This window comes from Vulpes lagopus, chromosome 21 (genome assembly GCF_018345385.1).
Source record: "Vulpes lagopus strain Blue_001 chromosome 21, ASM1834538v1, whole genome shotgun sequence".
NCBI lineage: Eukaryota > Metazoa > Chordata > Mammalia > Carnivora > Canidae > Vulpes > Vulpes lagopus.
Genome location: NC_054844.1, coordinates 6,975,130 through 6,996,250, shown reverse-complemented (window position 1 = coordinate 6,996,250; position 21,121 = coordinate 6,975,130). Strand labels below are relative to the sequence as shown.

The 21,121-nt window shown below is 45.2% G+C and overlaps 1 protein-coding gene across 2 annotated transcripts in view; it reads left to right on the top strand.

Moving 5' to 3' along the window:
- LOC121479676 (anoctamin-2) overlaps positions 1-21,121 on the top strand; it is a 341,299-nt gene that overhangs the window by 65,575 nt on the left and 254,603 nt on the right. For both annotated transcript variants that reach the window (XM_041735401.1, XM_041735402.1), the window contains exon 4: positions 16,648-16,746. In XM_041735401.1, the coding sequence (XP_041591335.1) occupies positions 16,648-16,746 (99 nt within the window). The remainder of the gene's footprint in view (positions 1-16,647; positions 16,747-21,121) is intronic.

Genomic DNA, 21,121 nt, shown 5'->3' with positions numbered 1-21,121 from the left:
CTAAAGTCATTCAGAAGGAACAGTAGGACTGTCAGTATCTTGTCATGACTCCTCCCGGGACCAGCATGCTTTTCCTGGGGAAGCACTCTTTAGGAAGCATTTCCAGGGTCCTGACAGGCTGGCCCTCCCTGTGGGCAAAAATGGAGATGTAGGCAGCATGATTTTTAAAGAACTGAGAGAATTCTCATACCAGAAAAGCTTCCCTTTTAAAGTGTACAACCCAGTTGTTTTTACTATATTCACAAAAATGTGTGATCACCAGGTGGGTGGAAGGATTTGAGCCTTTTCAGAGATACCCTTAGATGTCCATCCTCTCCCCCATCACCCTCCTCATGGGCCTTGGCGTCTGCTGTGAGTCCTGGGTGGGAGGAAGCGTTCAAGCCCCTGTCACAGTTCTGCTGTGTGGGACTGGATCTTCCTCAGCCTTTGCACCTCAACGAGTTGCCTCGTCATCAACTGATGAACATAGTCTTTTGGTTGTCTCACAGTGCGGGAACACGACATTAGATTATGAGCTTCTTCAAGACATCCTGGGCCTTCCTTAGCTGGAAAAGTTGTGGGTGAAGTGACGGGTGAGCCAGAATGAGGGAACTTTCCGAGCAACACAGAAGCAGGTGGAGGGTCCCAGGGAGTGCTCTCTGAAATGGCTGTACATCAAGAGAGGGAGAACTGCAGACGTATCTTATTCCGACTTCCTTAACCTGGACCTTGTGAAAGCTGGTGGACATCCTGAGACTAGTCTCTGGACTGCTTCTCTGATGTTCTTGGTTGCAGGATAAATAAAAGGAGCTTAGAAAATTGTGTGTCTCCAGCTTTCTGGAAACCAGAACATCCATGAAGCTTCCTGAGTGTGGCCTGTGTGCAAAGCTTATGAAGGACTCGAGTGGGATGTGTTGGGCTTTCCAGCCTGCCATGGTCTCTTTGTAGGCTAAGACTTAGGAGTTATGGGTTCTTTCACTATCCACTAGTAGGTTCTTCATTCCTTCATTGGTCTGTTTGGAGTGAACTGTTTGGAGAGCTGACTCTACCATAGGCACCAAACTAGGTATCTTCATGCTTGAGCAAGGCATGGACCCAGTTTTAAGAAATTGTCACTTTGTTTGACCCTTTAACAAATACAGATATTCCCAGGAGGCGTTCTGCTTTGGCTTGTGTAGGTGAGTTGTGAGTTGTGTAGGTGAGTTTTCTCGATTCTATTCTCAAGAGCCGGTTTCCTTTGAGGCACTGGAAAAGACACTAAGTGCTCCTGTCCTCTCTCTGGTTATTTTCCTATGGGTCAGCATCCAGAGTTAAGACTGAGGCCACAGCTAGTCCATATAGCATCTTTGTGCCAATTAGAAAAAGGTCTCCCTTCCTCAAGGTGCTTTGTTTCCATTTAAAAAATTGTTTTAATATGATGATTTTGTTAGATCAAGACATCTGACTGCCATGTGTCATCAAACTATGAACTCTAAGATAACCTCTCTATGGTTGGGACCCCCTTAATGAGACCAGCTTTGTGCAGTACGTGACCTGCACAACTGCACAGGATCAGCTTGGTTAGGATAAGTACTAGAGTTGAATAAGTATTCTTGCTGGCTGAGGACTGCTGCATTTTTCATCCTGGAGAAGGCTGCCTCATCCTGAGTTGGATCTTTGATCCTTTCAAGCTTTAGAATATGAGAACAGGGATGGGAGCCTTGGGGAAAGAAGACAGAAGAAATATAGTACTGTTTAGGTGGTGATAGTTTCTGTGACTCTGTGCTGGCGCTCACTCCTGGGAGGATGGGGGCTTTGCAGCCCATCAAATTACTTTTGTGGTAGAATGACTGAAAGGCCAGTGCTTTGGGATGAATTGCTAAGAAAACTCCTAGCTTTCATGAAGTAAGAGATCTTTCAGTGTGAGGGGACCTTCTGAGTTCAATCTTATTATTGAAAGCAGAGGCCCAGGGAGGCTCAGGTGTGACACTCCTAAGGTACCAGAGATGGGAAGTGCTGGCATCGGGACCTGGGGCTCTGCATCACCAGCTCATGCCTTGTCTCTCCCACTGCTCACCCCCGGGAGTGAGCAGTGTTGGAATACTGTGGGTTCACAGTAGCGGGAAAGACCGTGGGCTTGCTTTCTGCACAGACCCACAATAGTGGCGAATCCTGTTGGCTCAGAATGTAATGAACCTGCTATGCAGAGAAACACCTCCGTCCCACCCGCTTCTCAGAGGGAGATTGTTCAGCACTTTGGGCTTTTAACTTGCCCCTCCTGTTGTTCCCCGGTGCCAAAGTAAGCCAAGCCTCAAAGCAAGTTCAACATTTGCTTCTTTTATCCCTTAAAACACACATGTTTAGTGAAAATTGTGATATTCTTGGATTTAATGAGGGGCTCCTGCCTTTCTTCTAAGAGCCTCACTTGCCAAAGGCCCCCGGCAGCAGTTTGACTTCTCTGCAGCGCCTCATTCAAGCGCCCAGAGAATGAGCTGTACCTTATTCTCCTGATCGGTGTTGAGTGGGATGATGAATTATGAAGTTTTGAGCGAAAAGGGGGCAAATAGCTCAGGGAAACCCCTGTAGTTTTGAGAAGCCACTGCCTTGTTACAGCCAAATCAGAAGAGTCATCGTCAACTGAGGTGGAGAGGTAGGGGTAGGTGTCCACTTCATTGTGTTCCCCAGACCATTTTTTGTCCTCTTTTCCCTGACCCCGAGTGACCTCTGGTTTGTGTTCTGGCCTGAATAAGGGTGAAACAGACAATGTGTGTTTGATTCTGGACACGATGCACTAGACTAATTGCACCAATGTAGAGGTGTCTGGAGATAGAGGAGCCTCAGAAATCATCTTGACCAGTAAAGGGTTAAGGAGTGCAAGCAAGTCTTCTCTTCCTTGTGTTGTTTGAGATAATGTCACTCCCCTCTCCCTCTTTTTGTTGAAAACCTACTATGGGCTTAGCTCAAGGCAATGCCAGGAGGAACCAGTGAGCCTCAGAGCTGGGTTTTGGTCACCCTGGAGGTAAGGGAATCAGAGATGTCCACAATCAGACCCGGTGCTGCATGCCACAGATGAGTGACAAGTGAGGATACTGGTCTCACTTGCTTTAGGAGTCCGGAAGGACTTCTTGGAGAAGGTGTGACTCCAGTGAGAGGCTTGCCTTTGGAAGTAAGCCTCTGGGCACTGAGGGGGGCACTTGATGGGATGGCCCTGGGTGTTATATATGTTGGCAAATTGAACTCCAATAAAAAAATATACAAAAAAAAAAAAAAAGAAAAGAAAGAAAAGAAAAAGGAAGTGAGCCTCACAGAATGCCTCATGGCCCAGCCAGGTGGTGGGATGCAGGGCACCAGCTCAGCCGGCATCAGCACCTTCTCCATGTGGCCCTCACCATGAGGCTTCCATCAGTCCCTTGTCACTTACCTCTTGCTGCCCATTCTCCCACTTGCCACCTGTCACCACTGCCCCTAAGTCCTCATCTCCTCTCCCAGCTTTTCCCAGCTCCTCTCTCCTCGCTGTTTCTGATTACTCCCCCCAGTTGGTTACTTGCATTCTTCTGCATTGAATCTCATTTCGTTATTTCCTGTCCCATATTTTCTAAACTCCCCAGGTCCCTTCTCATTTATTTCCCCATCCTCTCTGGTGCTGTTTGTAGTGCCGCCCACTTTGTTATCTGTAGATTTAGTTAGCAGGGCTGATGACCCCTTCTCTTCCCGATCAGAGGCTACGGGGAGGGACAGGTGGTCTTAGGCAGGGCCAGCTTGATGGCAGTGTGTGTGCATGCACACGCAGGGTTATGGCTGTGGAAAAGCCAATTTTGGCTGCATGGAGGGGACATATTCCAAACTGGGCTCTCGCTTCATATAGGGGGAAAAAAATGCCCCAGGAGCCAGGTTTTTCTGGGAAAAAAGGGAGGATGCTGGAAACTGGATTGCACAGACCCCCTCTATTTGAATTCCTCTGGCCCTCAGACACCATCTGCAGAATCCAATTACTGTTAGCATTGAACACCTATTATGTGCTAGGCATGGTGCTAGATTCCTTTCTTGTATTACTGCTCTTCATAAGTGCTCTGTGAGGTCACTGCTTTTTGGATTATTATTTTTCTGTTTTACCAATAAGAAAAACGTGTCCCAGAGAAACTACATACCATATCCATGGTCACACAGGGCTGTAGGGAAAAGCTGAGATGTTAGGCTCTCTGAACTCTTCCTTAAATGTACCCTGCTTCTCAGAGACCACATCTACTTTATTCTCTGGCCCCCAAACCACTCTAGGCTAATGAATTATTTTCATAGCACTCTTGGAAGGTGGGCTAATTCTGGATATTTTTGGAAGCCCCACAAATAATCAACTCTTCTATTCTTTTTAATCATGATAGTGATGGGTCTTTTCTGACAATCTTTGATCAGCTCAATATTAGATCCAAGATCTAGATCTTAGCTATTTTAATAGCCTTTATTCATAAGTTAAATTTTTCAAGATCTCCCTTAATGCCTCTCAAGTCTGGATCTTGTTGGGTGTGGGCAGGAAACTGGTGTGATAAATCTATGGGCAGCACCCTGGTTTTCAACTGTAGGTCTCTAAGCTCTAGGGTAGCAATTCTCTCCAGAGCACTGTATATTTTAGGAAAGAGAATTTTCCTTGTGTGGGACTTTCCAAAACATGGAAGCATATTTGGCATCCCTTCCTCCATCCACAAAATGACCATGGTGCTCCCCAGTCATTGTGACAATCAGAAGCTTTCACCCATTTCCGGGGCGAATGGTACAACTCTTGTAGTTTGCATAAAGGTGACACAGAGACTGTCTCAGGACCAAAGATGGCTGAGCAGGTGAAGTTCTGGTCCTCCAGAGCTCAATAGGACTGCCCCTTGAAATATTTGGCTCGAGGAAAGGGCTCTTTAGCTGAATAAAGCATATGACTAGTGTTGTAGAAGGCTTTATAGCTTCTTTGTACGTGTTTAAAGTCTACCTGCCTCTCTATATAAGAGATCTGTTATAAAGGATGAATGGCCCTTAGAATAAAGAGCCAGAGCCCTGCCTTTAAGCAATCTTCCTTTGACCTGCAGAAGGTCACAGTGGCACATGGGAAGTTTGCACCTTATTCTGTTGACCACAGCCTGGGCTAGCTGTGGAGCAGATGGACAGTCCCTGCCCATCTATTTTATTTCTTGGACTCACTGGCAAATGGGAAGAACTTCCCAACTTGAGCTCTGCTCAGAGGAGGAAGGCATTTTCTCAGGGGTACTCTTGTTATTCTTTTTCCTACCAAAGATCTAAAGAACGTAGGTGACCGTACGGAGTTGATCCATCCAGATTGCTGTTGTGAAGTTCATGGACAGCAGTAACACAGAGTGGGTAGTGTGATCAGCACAGGCCACATCTCAGCCCTCTGGCTCCCTGGCTTCCACCCTACTTCAGGCGGGCTGGGCTCCACACCCTGCACGCATTCCTCCTTGCATCTTTGTCTGCCTGTCCCTTCTCTTCAGGCCACCCACAACCCTTTTGTATCTGCCAATCCCATCATACAGTGTTCAGAGTAAAACTCACATTCCTGTCCTCCATGGCATCCTTTCTGGCTCCCCTAGCCCAGACTCAGCTCTTCCACTGGTTTCTTGTATCAGCGAGAACTCTTGGTTGCATGGACAGAAAACCTAACTCAAACTGGCTTAAACAACAAAGAGAATTTATGAGCTCATGTGATCAGAAAGTCCATAAGTAAATTTGATGAAGTTTGATCCAGCAGCTCAAATGATGTCCCCAAGGACTCGCTATTTCTCCATCATTTTGCTTAAGCTTTTGAAGGTTCTACTTCTATTTACTCAGTGGTCCCTTGGCTGACCCAGGTCTTCCCTTTATGGAGCAAGTTGACTGCCACTATTCTCCCCAGAGTTCTAACAGAAAGGGAAAGCTGCTCTCTCTGGAATCCCTGGCCAAAATTTCTTCAACGTCTTATTGGTTCTGACTGCATTACAAACAGATTCCAGAACCAATTGTTTTGGCTGAGAGGAGGGATATGCTGATTGGCTCAAGCTAATTGGGGTCATCCCTGGAGGTGGTGATAGAGTCAGTTCCACTGAAAACATTGGCTGAGATCTAAGAGGACTATTTCTCTCCAAGCAAAATCTGGCAATTATTGATGAGGTAAAGGCAAGAATCATATGAATAATCACTAGTTGTCTGGTCCATTTGGACATTAATTACCTCCTCATCATATTATTCCTCTGTTTCATGTGTTAGATATCATTCATCCAGTTTCCAAAGACTCTGAAAGCCATGTGATGGTATATAATAGCTTATATTTCTTCTGTATGCCTTTAGCTCTTAGCACATTGCTGAACACACAGTTGTTGCCCAATAAATACTTGCTGAGTTGAAATATGTCGAGATGATTGAATCATAGGAAATAATGGGGCTATTCCCTAGGGGAGAGGTGAGTCATGGCTAAGAAAAGACAAGGGCATATCTTTGGGAGGGAGAGGAGTTAAGTAATGATAGCCTGAAGGTTTTATGCAGGGGTCTCCAGGAGGGAAGAAAAGTATCAAAATCAAAGAATCACATAAGTTTTGAGTTAGGAGGAATATTAACAATAGTGTACTTGTACAGGTAATACAATGGGCTTTTAAATGCCTAGAAATGTTTCTCTCTGAGTGGGACATTTATCCCAGGGGCTAAAGGAAGGAAGGTGAGGAAGGAGGTACTGGGCACTGCTGCCTAAAGGTTTGGTGGCAGTTGAATGCAGTGGTACTCATTGCTGATCTGCAGGGTGACCCTAGGATTTACCATCCAATTCGGGGTGTTTTTGTCATGTTACAGTGCTATATGGGATGGGATGATGAGGCAAGGAAAGTAGACAGGGACTGTCCCAGCCCACCCAGGACCTATCGATAGTCCTTGGTCTGGGTCTGTGTCAGCCACCCAACTGGGGGCCCTCTGCCCACCTCCCTTCCCCTGGGCATTGAAAGGCTCACAGCATCCTGCTGGGGGCGAGTGGGAAGCCCACACACGGCTGAGGGCTAGCCTTTTGCAGCATCTGATTCCACTTGCAGGATGTCGACTGTCCAAAATACTTTCACTGTGACAAATAGGAAAGGGCAGTGTTTTCCTCTGGTCTTTCCTCATGGTTCATCCATGACCTTTTCCTGCCCTGTCTGGGGCTTGGCCTGTTTGTCTGAAGCCTGGTCCTCAGCCCCCCTGGCCTGCCTTAGTTGGGTGGAGGCCTGGCCTTTCTGTCAACGTCTTAACAGCTTATGGATTCTTATCCTCTCTTTTTATAGAAATTTGGTCCCTGGCTCATGGGTTCTGTTTAGCTCTTTACTGGATACAGTGCAAATTCCCAAGAGAAACTTTCTCTTTTATCTTTGACTTCACTTGGTGTTGTTGAGATATGTGCCAGAAACTATTGCTGTGGTGGGCTCAGCTATGATTTCTCTCAGGTAGGACCCAAGAAGTTTAGTAGGATTCCTGTGGAGGTCAAAGGCATATGTTATCTGTCTAAAGGTAGGGCCATGCTCTGTATTTTAATACTGAAAGCAGAGATTTGGCAGTGACTTCCCCTGGGTTCATGCTTAAGAAAGTCCTTTTTATATATATGTTATAGTTTGCAGAATACTTTATGTGATCTCATTTGCTTCTGAGATGCCATTGGATCAGTATTAAACACTGATTATTTGTTTATTTACTAAAAACTAACATATGGCGTACTGTTAAATAAATAACATATTGATTTAACATATTTTAATGAAAATTAATGATATTTTTCCAAACAAAAAAATGTGAAAAGTGTGGCATTGTTTTACATTTTTTCCTCTAACTTTACTGGGATGTAACTGATATGTGGTAAACTCCAAATATTTAAAGCATTGAATCTGTTCAGTTCTGACGTATGGCCACACCAGTGAAACTACTATCAGAATTGAGGTAATGAATATATTTATCCCCAAGAGAGTCTGTGTGTGTCTTTGTACCATTTATTATCCTTTTGTCCTCCAGGTAGTATTAGTTATTACAATTATTTTAACATGGTCTCTGAGTTTCAAGGGCTTTGGTGACTTATCCTAAGTGGTGCAGCTGGTAAGTGACAGAGCTGGGCTCCCAGACTGGGTCCTCAGGCCCAAGTACCCCACGACCTTCCCACGGCATGTCATATATGGTGAAGATTTTCTCTCATTTCTTCTGCAGGATTTTTGAAGTAGAATGAAGCCCAGAGAACACTTAATCCCACTCTGTTCGTGTGGCACTCCTTCCAGGGTGCCATGCTGCCCTTGGGGGCCTCTGCTCAGGGATTTTGTGGGGCAGCAGGTTCTCTCAGCCCTTGGTATGAAAGAGGGTCTGACTCATCAGTTTTCCTGGATTCACCCTCATGACTTTATCTACTCCTGAGCTTTGAGTGGGGGCTTTCTGGAGGGCTCCTGTCTGGAGCACAGTGATAGATGATACACAGAGTAGATAGACACTATGGTATGGGTCTAGAGATCATCTCCCTTCTGGGCACCTGTCCATTTTGGTAGCTGATCCCAAGGGGTCCCCTTTCAGCCTTGGGTGTCTTCCCCTTCCAGGAACTTTGGTGATAGCTATTTGCTTTGAAAAAAGGATGAAAAAAGATTGGCTAAGTTTTCATTTCTATAGGACCTTGGCTATGTTGTCCTGAGTCTTTGGTTGGGGACTAGGTGAAGCCTTTCCTGTAAGAAAGGACATGCTGTGGGTATTTTTTTGGGCGGCGGTATCTGGGACAGGGCACAGTGGGCATTTGGTCCTGCCCTCTGCCTCTGCTGACCCATTCCCACCTTGGCCTGGAGAGGCCGGGGTTCAAGAGGAGATTCTATTGCTCTGAGCTGGGGCCTCCCAGGAAAGCAAGCTTTCATCTCTCCTCCTCCAGTCAGGACACTGTTCTCTGTGCTGAATTCTAAGTCTCTGGGTCTCCAGGAAGTCCAGGCAGAGCCTGCTCCCTGACCGTAGATTGGAAGGTCCCAATAGCTGAAGGGAGGTTAAACTTTGGTCTTAACAGTGACATAGGAGACCAGGGTGTTCTTCAGACAGAGCGGTTCAAAGAACCCCTCATTTCCTGTTCTCATTTCAAAAGTGTCAGGCCCACACCCCGCCCTCCCCTTTAGTCTGTGACGATGGCTGTCCCGGCCACAGTCTCAGCAGCACACAGTAGAACTCCTCTGACTGTGCACTGTCAGCATGGGGATCTAAGGACATGGGGAGTCACCAGGGGCTTCTCTCAACCTCGCTGTGGAGCCGTACGCCTGTGGTCCCTGCCCATCCAAGGTGAGCGAGGCTGCTGATATCTCAGACGAGTCTGGCCCGGCTTTGTCCCTCTCCATCTTCTACACGTTCATCTCCCCGCCCTCCCTCTGGCAGCCCTGTTCCTGGGCCATGATGTGCTACAGCAGATGTTCTCAGTGCACAGCGGGGCCCGGGACCAGAGTACACTCAAGCGTCTGGGGTCAGCATCGAGGTGGCTTGGCAGGCCTGTGTGGGAAGGAGGCTTGTGGAGTATCGGTTTCCAGTGTTTGGCCAGGGCTGCCTTCCATTCATTCTTGTTTCTCTAGAGGGAGGACGTGGTCTTGCAAAGCCACATGCAGTCTTGGATAACAACAGCAAGACATAAACAATACAGATAATCTCACCAGGAGTGCTTGGCCTCCGGTCCCTGCCAAGGGCCTTGAGAAGTGGCTGGAACACTGGAGAGAGGTGGCTTGGGGTGCAGTTCCCTCTCCCAACGCTGCTGTTCCTGCATCCCTCATTTACCTCCTCTCTTGTGGAGGGAGAGGCTGTGGGATTGCCCTCAGATGGATTGGGAGCCCTTGGGGACGTGTGGTGCCATCCCGCTCTCGGGCTATGGGACAGACCCTGGTGTCAGGAGCCCTGGGTTTCATTCCTAACTGTTACTAACTAGCTGTATGTCCATGTCCAAGCAACTGAGCCTCCTCTGTTCTAGGTCTTCATTTGTTATTTGGGAAAGATATGTTAACTATTTTTAGAGGCCTCTTTATCTCCAGAGTTCTTTGGTCAAATCAATTTATTCTTTTGAAATTCTCCATGCCCATCAACTGGCCCTGCTTTGAGCTGTCCACACAGGGATGTTGAATGGTATCATAGAAGTCTGATGCTTGGCAAGTAAAGATACCAGAGACTTTTACATTTGAAATGTTTTTTATTTTCCAAGGTATCCTTGATTCTTTTCCTTATTTTTTTAAATAATAAATTTATTTTTGATTGGTGTTCAATTTGCCAACATACAGAATAACACAAAGTGCTCATCCCGTCAAGTGCCCCCCTCAGTGCCTGTCACCCATTCACCCCCACCCCCCTCCCTCCTCCCCTTCCACCACCCCTAGTTCGTTTCCCAGAGTTAGGAGTCTTTATGTTCTGTCTCCCTTTCTGATATTTCCTACCCAATCTTTTCCTTAATGCTACAACACCTTATAAGACTATAAGGCAGAGGGGTTCTAGGTATATGCAGTCCCAGCTCAGTTCAGATTATGGTTTGTGAGCACCAGAATGAATGTGTGCAGATGGGTTAGGCCTCCAGAAAGAGAGAAGTGATCTGCAAATGCAATGAGGACCAGGGCCTACTGATAGTAATGGAGATGCCCTCCTACAAGGTCTTCATAAGATTCCTTGTCAGGTGGAATCTTGAATAACGTTAGTTGTTGACCTGAGAAAATGATTCAGAAATGACACTTTTTATCTTTTTTATTAATGAAAGACATACAGAGAGAGGCAGGCTCCCCATGGGGAGCCTGAGGCAGGACTCAATCCCAGGAACAAGGGATCACGACCTGAGCCAAAGGCAGATGGTCAACCACTGAGCCACCCAGGTGCCCCCAGAAATGACACTTAAGAGTAATTGAATCATTCTCTTGAAATAGAACTAGATCTAAATGTGATTGGCCAAGGGTCACCAATTACTTCTGGGCTATTGTAGCCAATTTTTAGAAATAAATCACAGGGGGATCCCTGGGTGGCGCAGCGGTTTAGCGCCTGCCTTTGGCCCAGGGTGCGATCCTGGAGACCCGGGATCGAATCCCACGTCGGGCTCCCAGTGCATGGAGCCTGCTTCTCCCTCTGCCTATGTCTCTGCCTCTCTCTCTCTCTCTGTGTGCGACTATCATAAATAAAATAAAAAAAAAAAAGAAATAAATCACGGGATCCAAGAAGAACTAACTAGGTATTGGTGCATAGTAAAGTTATGATACATACTTACCGAGTATGTACTCTATGCCAGTACTGTGTTGGCTGCTGAGGACAAAGCAGTCAACAAGATAGACACGTTCTTTGTCCTCATAGAGCTTAAGGTCTAACCAGGAAGACAAGCATTAGACACCTACTCATAATGATTGTGCTAATGGTCAGTGCTATGAAGGAGAAGGATGGGAGCCATACAGGCAAGAGGGGGGACCACCCATAATCCAGGGTTTAGAAAAGGCCTCCTGGAGGAAGTCGTCTTTCACCTGAGAGCCAGTTAGGAGTTGGCTGGGTCTGAGGGTAGGGGAGGACCTTGCAGAGGAGGGGACAGAGTGTGAGGAGGTTCTGAAGTGGGACACTGGCTGGATGGGGAGGTACCATGGTGGGAAGCTGGCTGGAGCAGTTGGAAACAAATGGGAAGAGTGTGGCTATAGTCTAGGGAGGGGGCAGAGGTGCTGGTGTCTTAGAGAAGGTACCTATGATCAGGCCTGCTCTTGAGGTGACTTTAGAGGGGAAGGGGGGGGGATGCACTGGCTGATTAAGCAGGGCACAGGTTCTACATAGAGACCTGACTTTGCTTTGGGAACTCCATGTTCCATTGATTTAGTTAGTGGTGAACAGGGCAAGGAAACCAACTGACAACACAACTTAAAAGAGACTGAGAGAACCAAAAGTCAGATTATGACTGAGGAGTACAGGAGGTCCCCTTATCTGTGTGGATACTTTCCAAAGTCCCCCAGTGGATGCCTGAAAGTATGAATGGTACTGAACTCTACATACACTGTTGCTGTTTTTCCCCCTACACATGCTATTCATTTCATTTGACCAGAATGCCTGCATCCTCTTCTTGGGTACCTTTTCCTGACATCCAGGAGATGGAGAAACAGAATTTGTAGGGTTTTATGAAAATAGAATCATGGTGAAAGCAGTAGGACAATTTTGTGAGACATTTCAACTGAGCTGGAGAGATTTTTCTGTCTCTGTTGTCTATTTCATATTTCTTGCAGCTGAGATAGTTGTCCTCAAGATGGATGGGCTTGTGCTTGCTTGCAGAAATCTTTGGGCACTGGTTCTCCTCTCATGACCAGAACCAAATGACATGTTACAGTTCCTTTTCTATGAACTTGAGTTTTAGTTGCCTGATGAGATTTGGGAGCCCTTCCAGTCACATTAATTACATATTTATAAAATCTTTTCTAGAGATGGCCTATATGCTCTGATACACAATCTATTATATATTTTATGTTGAATTTCATGTTGTGTCAAAAAGTCATGTTTTCTAACTTTGCCCTCAAAGTCTGGAGATGTGCTATGTTTTGAACCTGTGAATTCTTGTAGAACACATGGGACATTTTGAAAATCCTGTAGAGACTTTTAAAAGTTCAAGGGCAGTCAACAAGGATTACTTAATCACAATCATAATGTAACAGGAACTGGTATTCCCTGAATCTTTCTGTTGGCTGCTGGGATTTAGGAAAAATCTCCTGTGTGTCCAGCTATGTGCTGGGGTGCTGGAGGAACACAAAAGAACCAACAGATACTGTCTCATCAGTCATTTAAGTCAGGTGGAGCAAATCACTAGGGTCAAGGCTGACATCTCGAATGGCCCACATTTCAGGCCCTGTGGCAGAGACTTCGCAGAAACCTTATCTCCAATCCTCACAACAGACCAGTAGTGTTTCTCACCTTTATTCAGATAAAGAAACTGAGGTTCACTTGGTTCAGTGCCCTGCCCAACATCCTACAGCTGTAAAATCCAGGATTTACATCTTAATCTGTTTTTATTTGGAGCTCAAGCTCTTTCCACTCCCCTGCTGTACCAGAGAGAATCCAAATTGGGGGAGAATGGATCAGTTGGTCCCAGAGAAGAAGGAAGCCATTTTTTTTTCTTTATAGCTCAATTTGTGTTTACCTCCAATTTTAGATGCCTTGGTTAGTAAAAAGAGCTTCTGCACTTGGTGATGGTTCTGCTCAGGGGTTTTCAAGTATTTGTTTTTCTCCAGGAGACACAGCCAGTCACGCCAGCTAACATTTCACATCAGCTTGTATGATTTTCTTTTTATGAGAAGGTAACAATACTGCATGGATTGAAAGGGACATGACTGGATGTTAGTACCACATGATTGCATTCCAGCTTTTATCTTCATTTGAAACAAATCTCATTTGAGGAGAATGAAGGAAAATTATGTTTTGCTGGAGGGAAAACTAGCAAAGAGGTCAGGCTGCAATGAATAGACCCTCTAAAATCACAATGGCTAAACAATTTTACCTTTCACATAAAAATCCCGGGGACAGGGGATCCCTGGGTGGCTCAGCGGTTCGGCGCCTGCCTTTGGCCCAGGGCGTGATCCTGGGGTCCTGGGGTCGAGTCCCACGTCGGGCTCCCTGCATAGGGCTTTCTTCTCCCTCTGCTTGTGTCTCTGCCTCTCTCTCTCTCTCTTTCTGTGTCATGAATAAATAAATAAAATTTAGAAAAAAAATCCCAGCGACAGCCCAGGGCTGTTATGACACTCTGCGAGGATAGGACCCAACTTTTCTCTCAATACTTTGCTGTTTCTGGCCTTGACTTTGACTGCAAGGTCTGATGTGCTTATCTCTATGTTCCAGGCAGCAGATGGGGGGGAGGAGGGTGATGGAGGGCCAAAGGGCACCTATTTGCTGTCTTTGAAGAGGGTTGCCAGCAGCTGCTTCATGACACTTCTACTTACATATACCACGTTGCTTAAAAATTAGTGTTATGATTACACTTAACTGCAGGGGAGATATAGACTTGTTTCTGGATGGCCATACTCTTAGTTTGCAAGTGGATGAAGGAGATGAGAATGACCATCAGGGGAGAGCTAGCAATTTGTCACCAATGCCATGGGTTTTGACTCTTGCCTTCTCAATCCTTCCTCAAACTTTGAACATCTGCAGCCACTTAACAAATATTCACTACACACTTCCACTACCCATTATAGATAAAGTTAAAAAAAAAAGGCATTCATCACAACTTAAAAGTAAGGACAAAACATCATATATTAAAATCAGTAATAGTCATGATTTCATTTCAGTGAGAAGGATGGTACCGTTTGCCGTCTTTCACCAAAAACATCTTTCCTGGGGCCGTAGCGGAGAGCTGGGGCTACAGGTCAGCTTCCCAGATGGTTTCCTTTCTTACCCTTCATTTTCACTAAATTAAAAGAGCTTAAATTACAGTTAGGAGTAGCAGCAAGTGATGGATGACTCAGCCTAGTAATCCTGGATATTGTAACCATAGACAGACATGGAAATTGAGGAGATTCCTTGCTGAAAGCCACTTCCAGTGTTTTGTCAGAACGATGTCATCCTTAGAAGCTGGAAGGTTGAGTGTTTCATCTTAGGACAGCCTCATTGGTTCCTTATCCATCTTTTGATTTTGATTTTAGTCCAAAAAGCATGTCTTAATGTTCTGTTACAGCCCTTGGCGGTGGTTTGTAACTCTGCCTGGAACATGCCATGTCTGTCCCCAGTGGACAAGAAGATCACCAGGTAGAGCATAGACTGCTTGGATCTGAATACTTTTTAAAATCACACTATCTATGTAACTTTGGACCAACTATTTAAATTTATTAAATTCCCTACCTTGATTTCTTCAACTGTAAAATGGAGTAGGTCATGGTACCTACTGACAGCATGGCTGTGAATATTTTTTGTGCCAAAGTACATGACTATCTGGTTCTGTCCTGGCACATGATATATACTCAGCTAAATACACATAATGGTTATTGTTGGTTTTTTTTTTCAGGTGTTTGCAAACTCTAGACTTTCCAAGACTCATACCACAGTTCAGTGTTTGTACAAAATCTTAGTTTCTTCTTTTTTATTCTGCCTTACAAATCATAAGCTTTCATCTCCGAAGTGGGGGATAGGTTTTGGATGTGTGAATTACTGAATATATTGTGGGACTGCCATACAGAATCATAGAGAGAGTCTTCAATTGCCTTATGAACATCATCAAGAATCTCTTTATCGTATTCACTGTCATGTGAGCATCGTCATGGCTTGTATACCTCTGTGGGGAAAGCAGTCCTCTGGTTGCCACCTATTTTTCTGCCCAGCACAAAGGCAGATGGTCAGAGGATGCTTCTACTATTATCTTTAACACAAAACCAAGACCAGAGGGTGGACTGTTGAACACCAACTGGTCTTTGTGAATGAAGCTGGAAAATGTTCCAAAGGGAATATCCATTTTTACATAAGCTGTAACACTTTTGCTGCACGCAGAGTTGGTGTCTTCTCAGTCCTGGGCTCTGTGCTTCCTGCTTCACAAAATACACAGTAATTCAGTAGGAACCTCAAGGAGTGAAGGGGGTCAGTGGAACAAAAAGCTTTGAGCATTCTCTTTGTAGAGCACACTCACTTCCCTCACTGACCCTTGGCTGCGCCCTGATGTCAGTGGCTGGCTGGCCGGTATACCAGCATCTTCCCACCAGGGTGCATGGGTTCTACGTGATTTCTAGCAGTCATCTGAGAAGGGGTGCTGTCGACTTGTTCTCCTTTCTCTGTGAACAAACACCATGTTTGTAATGAATTCTGCAGGTGGTTTAAGAAGCTTCTTACCAATAATGGGGCGTTTGCCTATTTTTCTGACTTGTTTTGGTTTCCTTTCATTCTTCAGTGACAAAACTAAATTGAAAATGTCAGAAGTAGTTGCTTTCTTTGTATGCTTATTTTAAAAGTTTGAGGTTTTATGTGAAGATGGGGAAAAACTGACAGCTTCATGTCTTTTTTTTTAAATCACAGACCAATTTTTGTCACAGACAATGTGACCAGGATTACTGACTCATGAAGACCTAATTTTCAAATACTCATTTCTGCATTTTCTTTCCTTTTAATTTTTGGGTGAAATTACTACACTCACAGAATCACTTGTCCTGGGACATAGATTCATATTCTATATTCACACTAGATCTCTGTTCATGATTTATGTTTATGATGTCATTTTTCATTGCATTGTTTACATTATTATTTATTATCATTAGTTTTGGACTTAGGTGAACTACTTTTGCCATTTGGGGCTCTGACACACCACAGTAGGAACAGAGATACAAACTTAACAGTAAACAATGAAACTCTGTGAATGGGATGAGTGGCAGGCTGTTCACCAAATGCCAGCAAAAGTCCTGTAACTGCTACAAAGAGTGTGATAGGATTTCTGTGAAACTCAGAGTTGCTTACATTTCAAATCTGGGGCCATACTCATTTTAATTCTTCTTTTCCTCTGAAACCACCAAACCTCCAGGGACCACACTTTGGGAACAGTACTCTGTGATTTTTGATGAGAGCCTTTCTGGAACAGAACTGGTGAATGGGATATGGGCAGGAGGGGACTGGGTCCTGATGAAGTTAAAAGAGAACAAACACTAGAAACTGAAGAAACACCAGGCTTCTGGTTTGGGAAAGTTGGGGAGACAGGAATTTAAACTATGTCCTTCTAAGTGTTTCCATTTTTTCTTTCTTTGTATCTTACAGAATAAAAGCCAGGGATCCATCTTTGTCCGGATCCACGCCCCATGGCAGGTGCTGGCCAGAGAGGCGGAGTTCTTGAAGATCAAAGTCCCCACCAAGAAAGTATGAGGATGTTTCTTCTGGGTTTGGGAGCCTCGGGGACAAGGCCAGGGTTTGGGAGATGAGGGGTGTGGAGTTGAAATGGCAGTTGCCTCCCCAGGGATCCTAAGTATGGGGCAGTGATGCGGATAGGGTCGGAAGAAAGTTGGGGTACAGAGAGGGGCAGGGTTTGGGAGATCCCTTTACCACAGAGCTCCCTTGGAATATGCTTCGTGAGAAGTCAGCCATGGCCTGGTCCAGTTTCTTGGCCCCTTTGTTATACTTCCTTTCTCCCTCTTCTTGATGTCCCAACACTGGCAGGCTTTTTTTTTTTTTTTTTTTTCCTTTTTAAAGAGCAAACAGCAAGGAGAGCAGACAGCAAGCCTTGCTGATTGGGTCAGCAGCATGTAGGGAGAATAGCACTAAACTTGCTGTGAAGATCCTTGTTCTGGCTGTGACTCTGCCACTGAGTACTATGTGGTGGTGGCTTTCACTCATCTCTTCTGTAAAATAGAATGTTCTTAATCAGAAGAGTTGATTAAAAAAAAACATTTGGGAAAAAATCATTTGGGGAATGTTTTAAAAATGATTGTCAAAGAGTGAACAACCACAGACATGAATATCAGCTACAAACATTCTGCCAATAAGAAGTAAATGTTTTGGGGTCACGTACCTGAGTATCTTGTTTTCACAAGGACGACACCAGGGTCTTTCCCCCTTCAGTTGCACTGCTGTATTGTCTCCTAGTTTTGGATATCTTGCTCCTAATCCCATTGTCCTCAAATGCAGGTGCCATCTTTGTCATGGCCCTCCGCTCCTTGTCCACTGATGTTCTCCCCAACTCGCCTCGAGTATTAGTTTTAGATGGAGGCTTCTGCTTCTCTATAGTAGTGACCTAACCTGGCCAACCCTTTCACTTCTCTTTCTTCTGCTTCTAACTAACCTCAATATATTTCTTATCCTTTCTCTGATTTATGTAAGTATCCAGTGTTCTCTTAATCTCATTCTATTTGTATCTTGCTTCTTGTGTTTTTTTCTCTGCTGGCTGATCCTTGGAAAGAAGGTGAGCAAAACTCTAATGGCCATGCTATGGCTTCTATCTCCCAGGATGCTCCTTAGAGCAGGAAAGCTAGAGACATAGAAAAAGTGTGTATCCTTCTGTTCTCTCTTATGCCTCTTTCTTCTTTGCTCTCCTTCCCATTCTTCTTCCTTCCCCCTTCCACATCCCTCTCCTGATGCCTTTTCCTTGCCTCCTTCTCTGTTCTTAGGACATCCTGCCATACCTCTTATTTCTCTATCACCTTCTCCTCCTCATTCCTAGACTCAGCCCCCACATAATGCCTGCCCCTGGTCTCTACTCATTCTTTCACAGGCTCATATCTTTGAGAGCATAGATCTGCTTAAATGACCCATCTTCCCATAGAGTTATGTGCTCGCCATACTCTTAGCCTACTGGAACTGCCGCCTATAGTTTAGGTAATGCCTGTACTTGAACTTGTAGATGAGATAATTAGGGTAAGGACATATTACAATGCAACCATCTCTGAGTTTCCCTCCTTCTTTGTCTTTATCTTTTTGCATTTTAAAAATAATTCAAATATATTTGACATAACTTTGTGTAAACTTAAGGTCTACAACATGTAAATTTGATACATTTTTGTATTGTAATATGGTTACCATTATAGCAACAATTAACACCTCTGTTAGTGTTACATAATTATTCTTTCTTTTTAGTGGTTGGAATAATTAAGTTCTAGTCTCTTAGTGAGTTTGATGGCTATAATACAATATTGTCTGTATTCACTGTACTGTGCATTAGCTCTCTAGTGCTTATTTCCTACTCGTTGCAAATATGTATCATTACACTATATCTCTCCTATCCCTCTGCCTTCTCCATTCCCTGGTAACCACCCTTTTACTCTCTGTTTTTACAGGTTTGGCTTCTTAGAGCCCACATATAAGTGATAGTACATTTTTTTTCCTGACTTAATATCACTTAGCATCATATGCTCAGAGTTCATCCATGTTGCAAATGGTGGATGTTCTTGTTTCTCACGGCTGAGTGAGATTCCATCGTGCACACATACCACATCTTCCTTATTCATTCATTTGTTGGTGGACAATTAGGCTGTCCCTGGTCCTCCTTCCTTTTGAAGGCATAGGGTGGCAGACACTGTGCTAGACGAGTCCTCAGAAGCCCAGACTCTGTTCTGCATGTATTTGCTGGGTGACGTGGGAATGTTACTTCTTTTTTCAGAGTCTCAGTTCCTCACTTAGGGTATGGGCATCATAATACCTGCCCTATTTTTCTTAGAAGGCTGTTGTAAGACTCTAACTACTAACCGGTGCTATGGAAGTATGGAAGTTTATCACTGTGTCCATGTGCTGGAATATTTTTATGTGCATTCTCAATTCCTAGTGCCCCAGTCCACTTCCCTGCAGCTAGCACCACTGGACGTCCCACTGTAGAGGGTCTTTGGAGAGACACTACTGGCCACGGAAATAATCCAGGCTCTCCAACAGCTTAGAGTCAGAGAGCACAACAGGAGGAATGCACATACCAGACATCAAAGCGTGAATTAAATATTGTCTCAAATGGTGGCTTGTTAGCACAGCACAGCTCTCTATGCAAATAGGGTGGACCACGGAATCTGGAGACAGGAAAGCCAGGTGGTGGCTCCTAGAATGTTGCAGATACAACAGGCGGAGCTTTTCTCTGAAGTTTCTGGGTCCCAGACTTGACACAGGTGGACTGTTGTGGCATAGTTCTACGGGTTCAGCCACATGGCCCCGTTCTTCTTTGTATTCACAGAACGCAGTGGCTGACCTCACAGGGGATGTCATAACAAGGAGAGGGTGGATATAATTCTGGAGGCAGGGTAGGATGAGTATGTTTTTCAAAATCAATCTGGGAACCTGATTACAAGTGTGAAGGTGTAGAGTACACCCAGTTTGTGAGATGGACCGGGAGGACAAGACTGGGCGATCTGCAGAAGGCTAGCATTGGGACCAGTGGCATTTTTGTCCTGTCTTAGTGGGTTTGGAAAGTGACCACAATGAGAATAAGCCACATGTGCAGAGAGCCACATCCTGGTGGTCAGGGTAAAGCGGAGGGAGACTGAGGCATGGCGTGGGATCAGTTGAGTATCCTTCAGGCCGGTGGACATTTGAATTGTAACTCAGCAGGGTCTGGAGACCAGGAAGATGGAGAGGAAATCACAAAATTGAGATCTCAAACCTGGACAAACCCATAGTTATGCGTCCAGGGACTCGGAGTCCTGAACACAGATATTAACTGGGAGGGGGAATCTTGGAAGGAAGCATTTGTTTTCCAAAAACAACAACACGAGAGCCAGCATTTTGTGAGGACACTCCACATCCATGCACAGGAAAGGGGCGGATAGTCCTGGCCTTTGGCCCCGGGCAGCCTGAGAAGGTTTGAAATGGGTGCTTTCTCAGTTTTGCTCCTTACCAGCATTTATGTTTCTCTCTTATTCACTTTTGATCCACATGAATGAACATCCTCCCACCCTTTCACCCCTTATTTCATTTATTCTCTAAGTGCTTTCTACAGCAGAGACAAGGCTGGGAACAGACAAGGGGGAGGTAACGGAGTCCATCCTTGAAATCATTTTAGTCTAGCCAGAGGCCACTGAATTTGGAAGAAATGACATGCCTGGGGTGGGTGAACATCACTTTTGCCCAGTCTGTCAGAATTTCCGTGGCTGTCCTGAAGAGAGAGACTGATATTGCAGGGGCCATATTTGTTGTTCCCAGGAGCCTGTGAGGACTTTAGCATGCAAGTAGCATGCAAGTGAGCCCTTTGCATGCAAGTAGATGCTGTTAACTTCCAGCAAGTTGTACCTTTTGAGGAAAGCAAGCTTAGAGCAAATCTCTCTTATCTCCAGAACAGGAATAACAAATGTCATGGTGGGCTATTGTGAGGAGTGGTACTGATGTGGGATGCCTAACACAGAGGCACACGTAACACATGGTAGCTGGTACTATGACTTTTATCACTATTGTTCATATGTGATGTACAGAGGGCAACATGGTTGGCAACAAATCGAGTGGCTCTTTCCTGCTATTTCCTATTAGCAGTATTGGGGGGAAATTGGACCCAGTTCCTTCAACCTGCCAAGGCAGCCAGAAACCCAGGCTTGGAATCTGTGGGGAGGCAGGAACAGATGGCCTCTGAACTGTGTGCTGGGGGATTTCTGTTTCCTAGAGTGTGGCTCCTTGGGGCATCCCTAGCATAATGGCTACATGTATGAGGTCTGTGATGCAAATCACTGGAGGAGCCCTGAAGTGCAGGAGGGAGGGCTGGACGGCACCCTTTTCAAGCAGATGTGGCAAATGGAGATGTGAGTTTTACTACTGGCTCTGCCCCCACGAACCT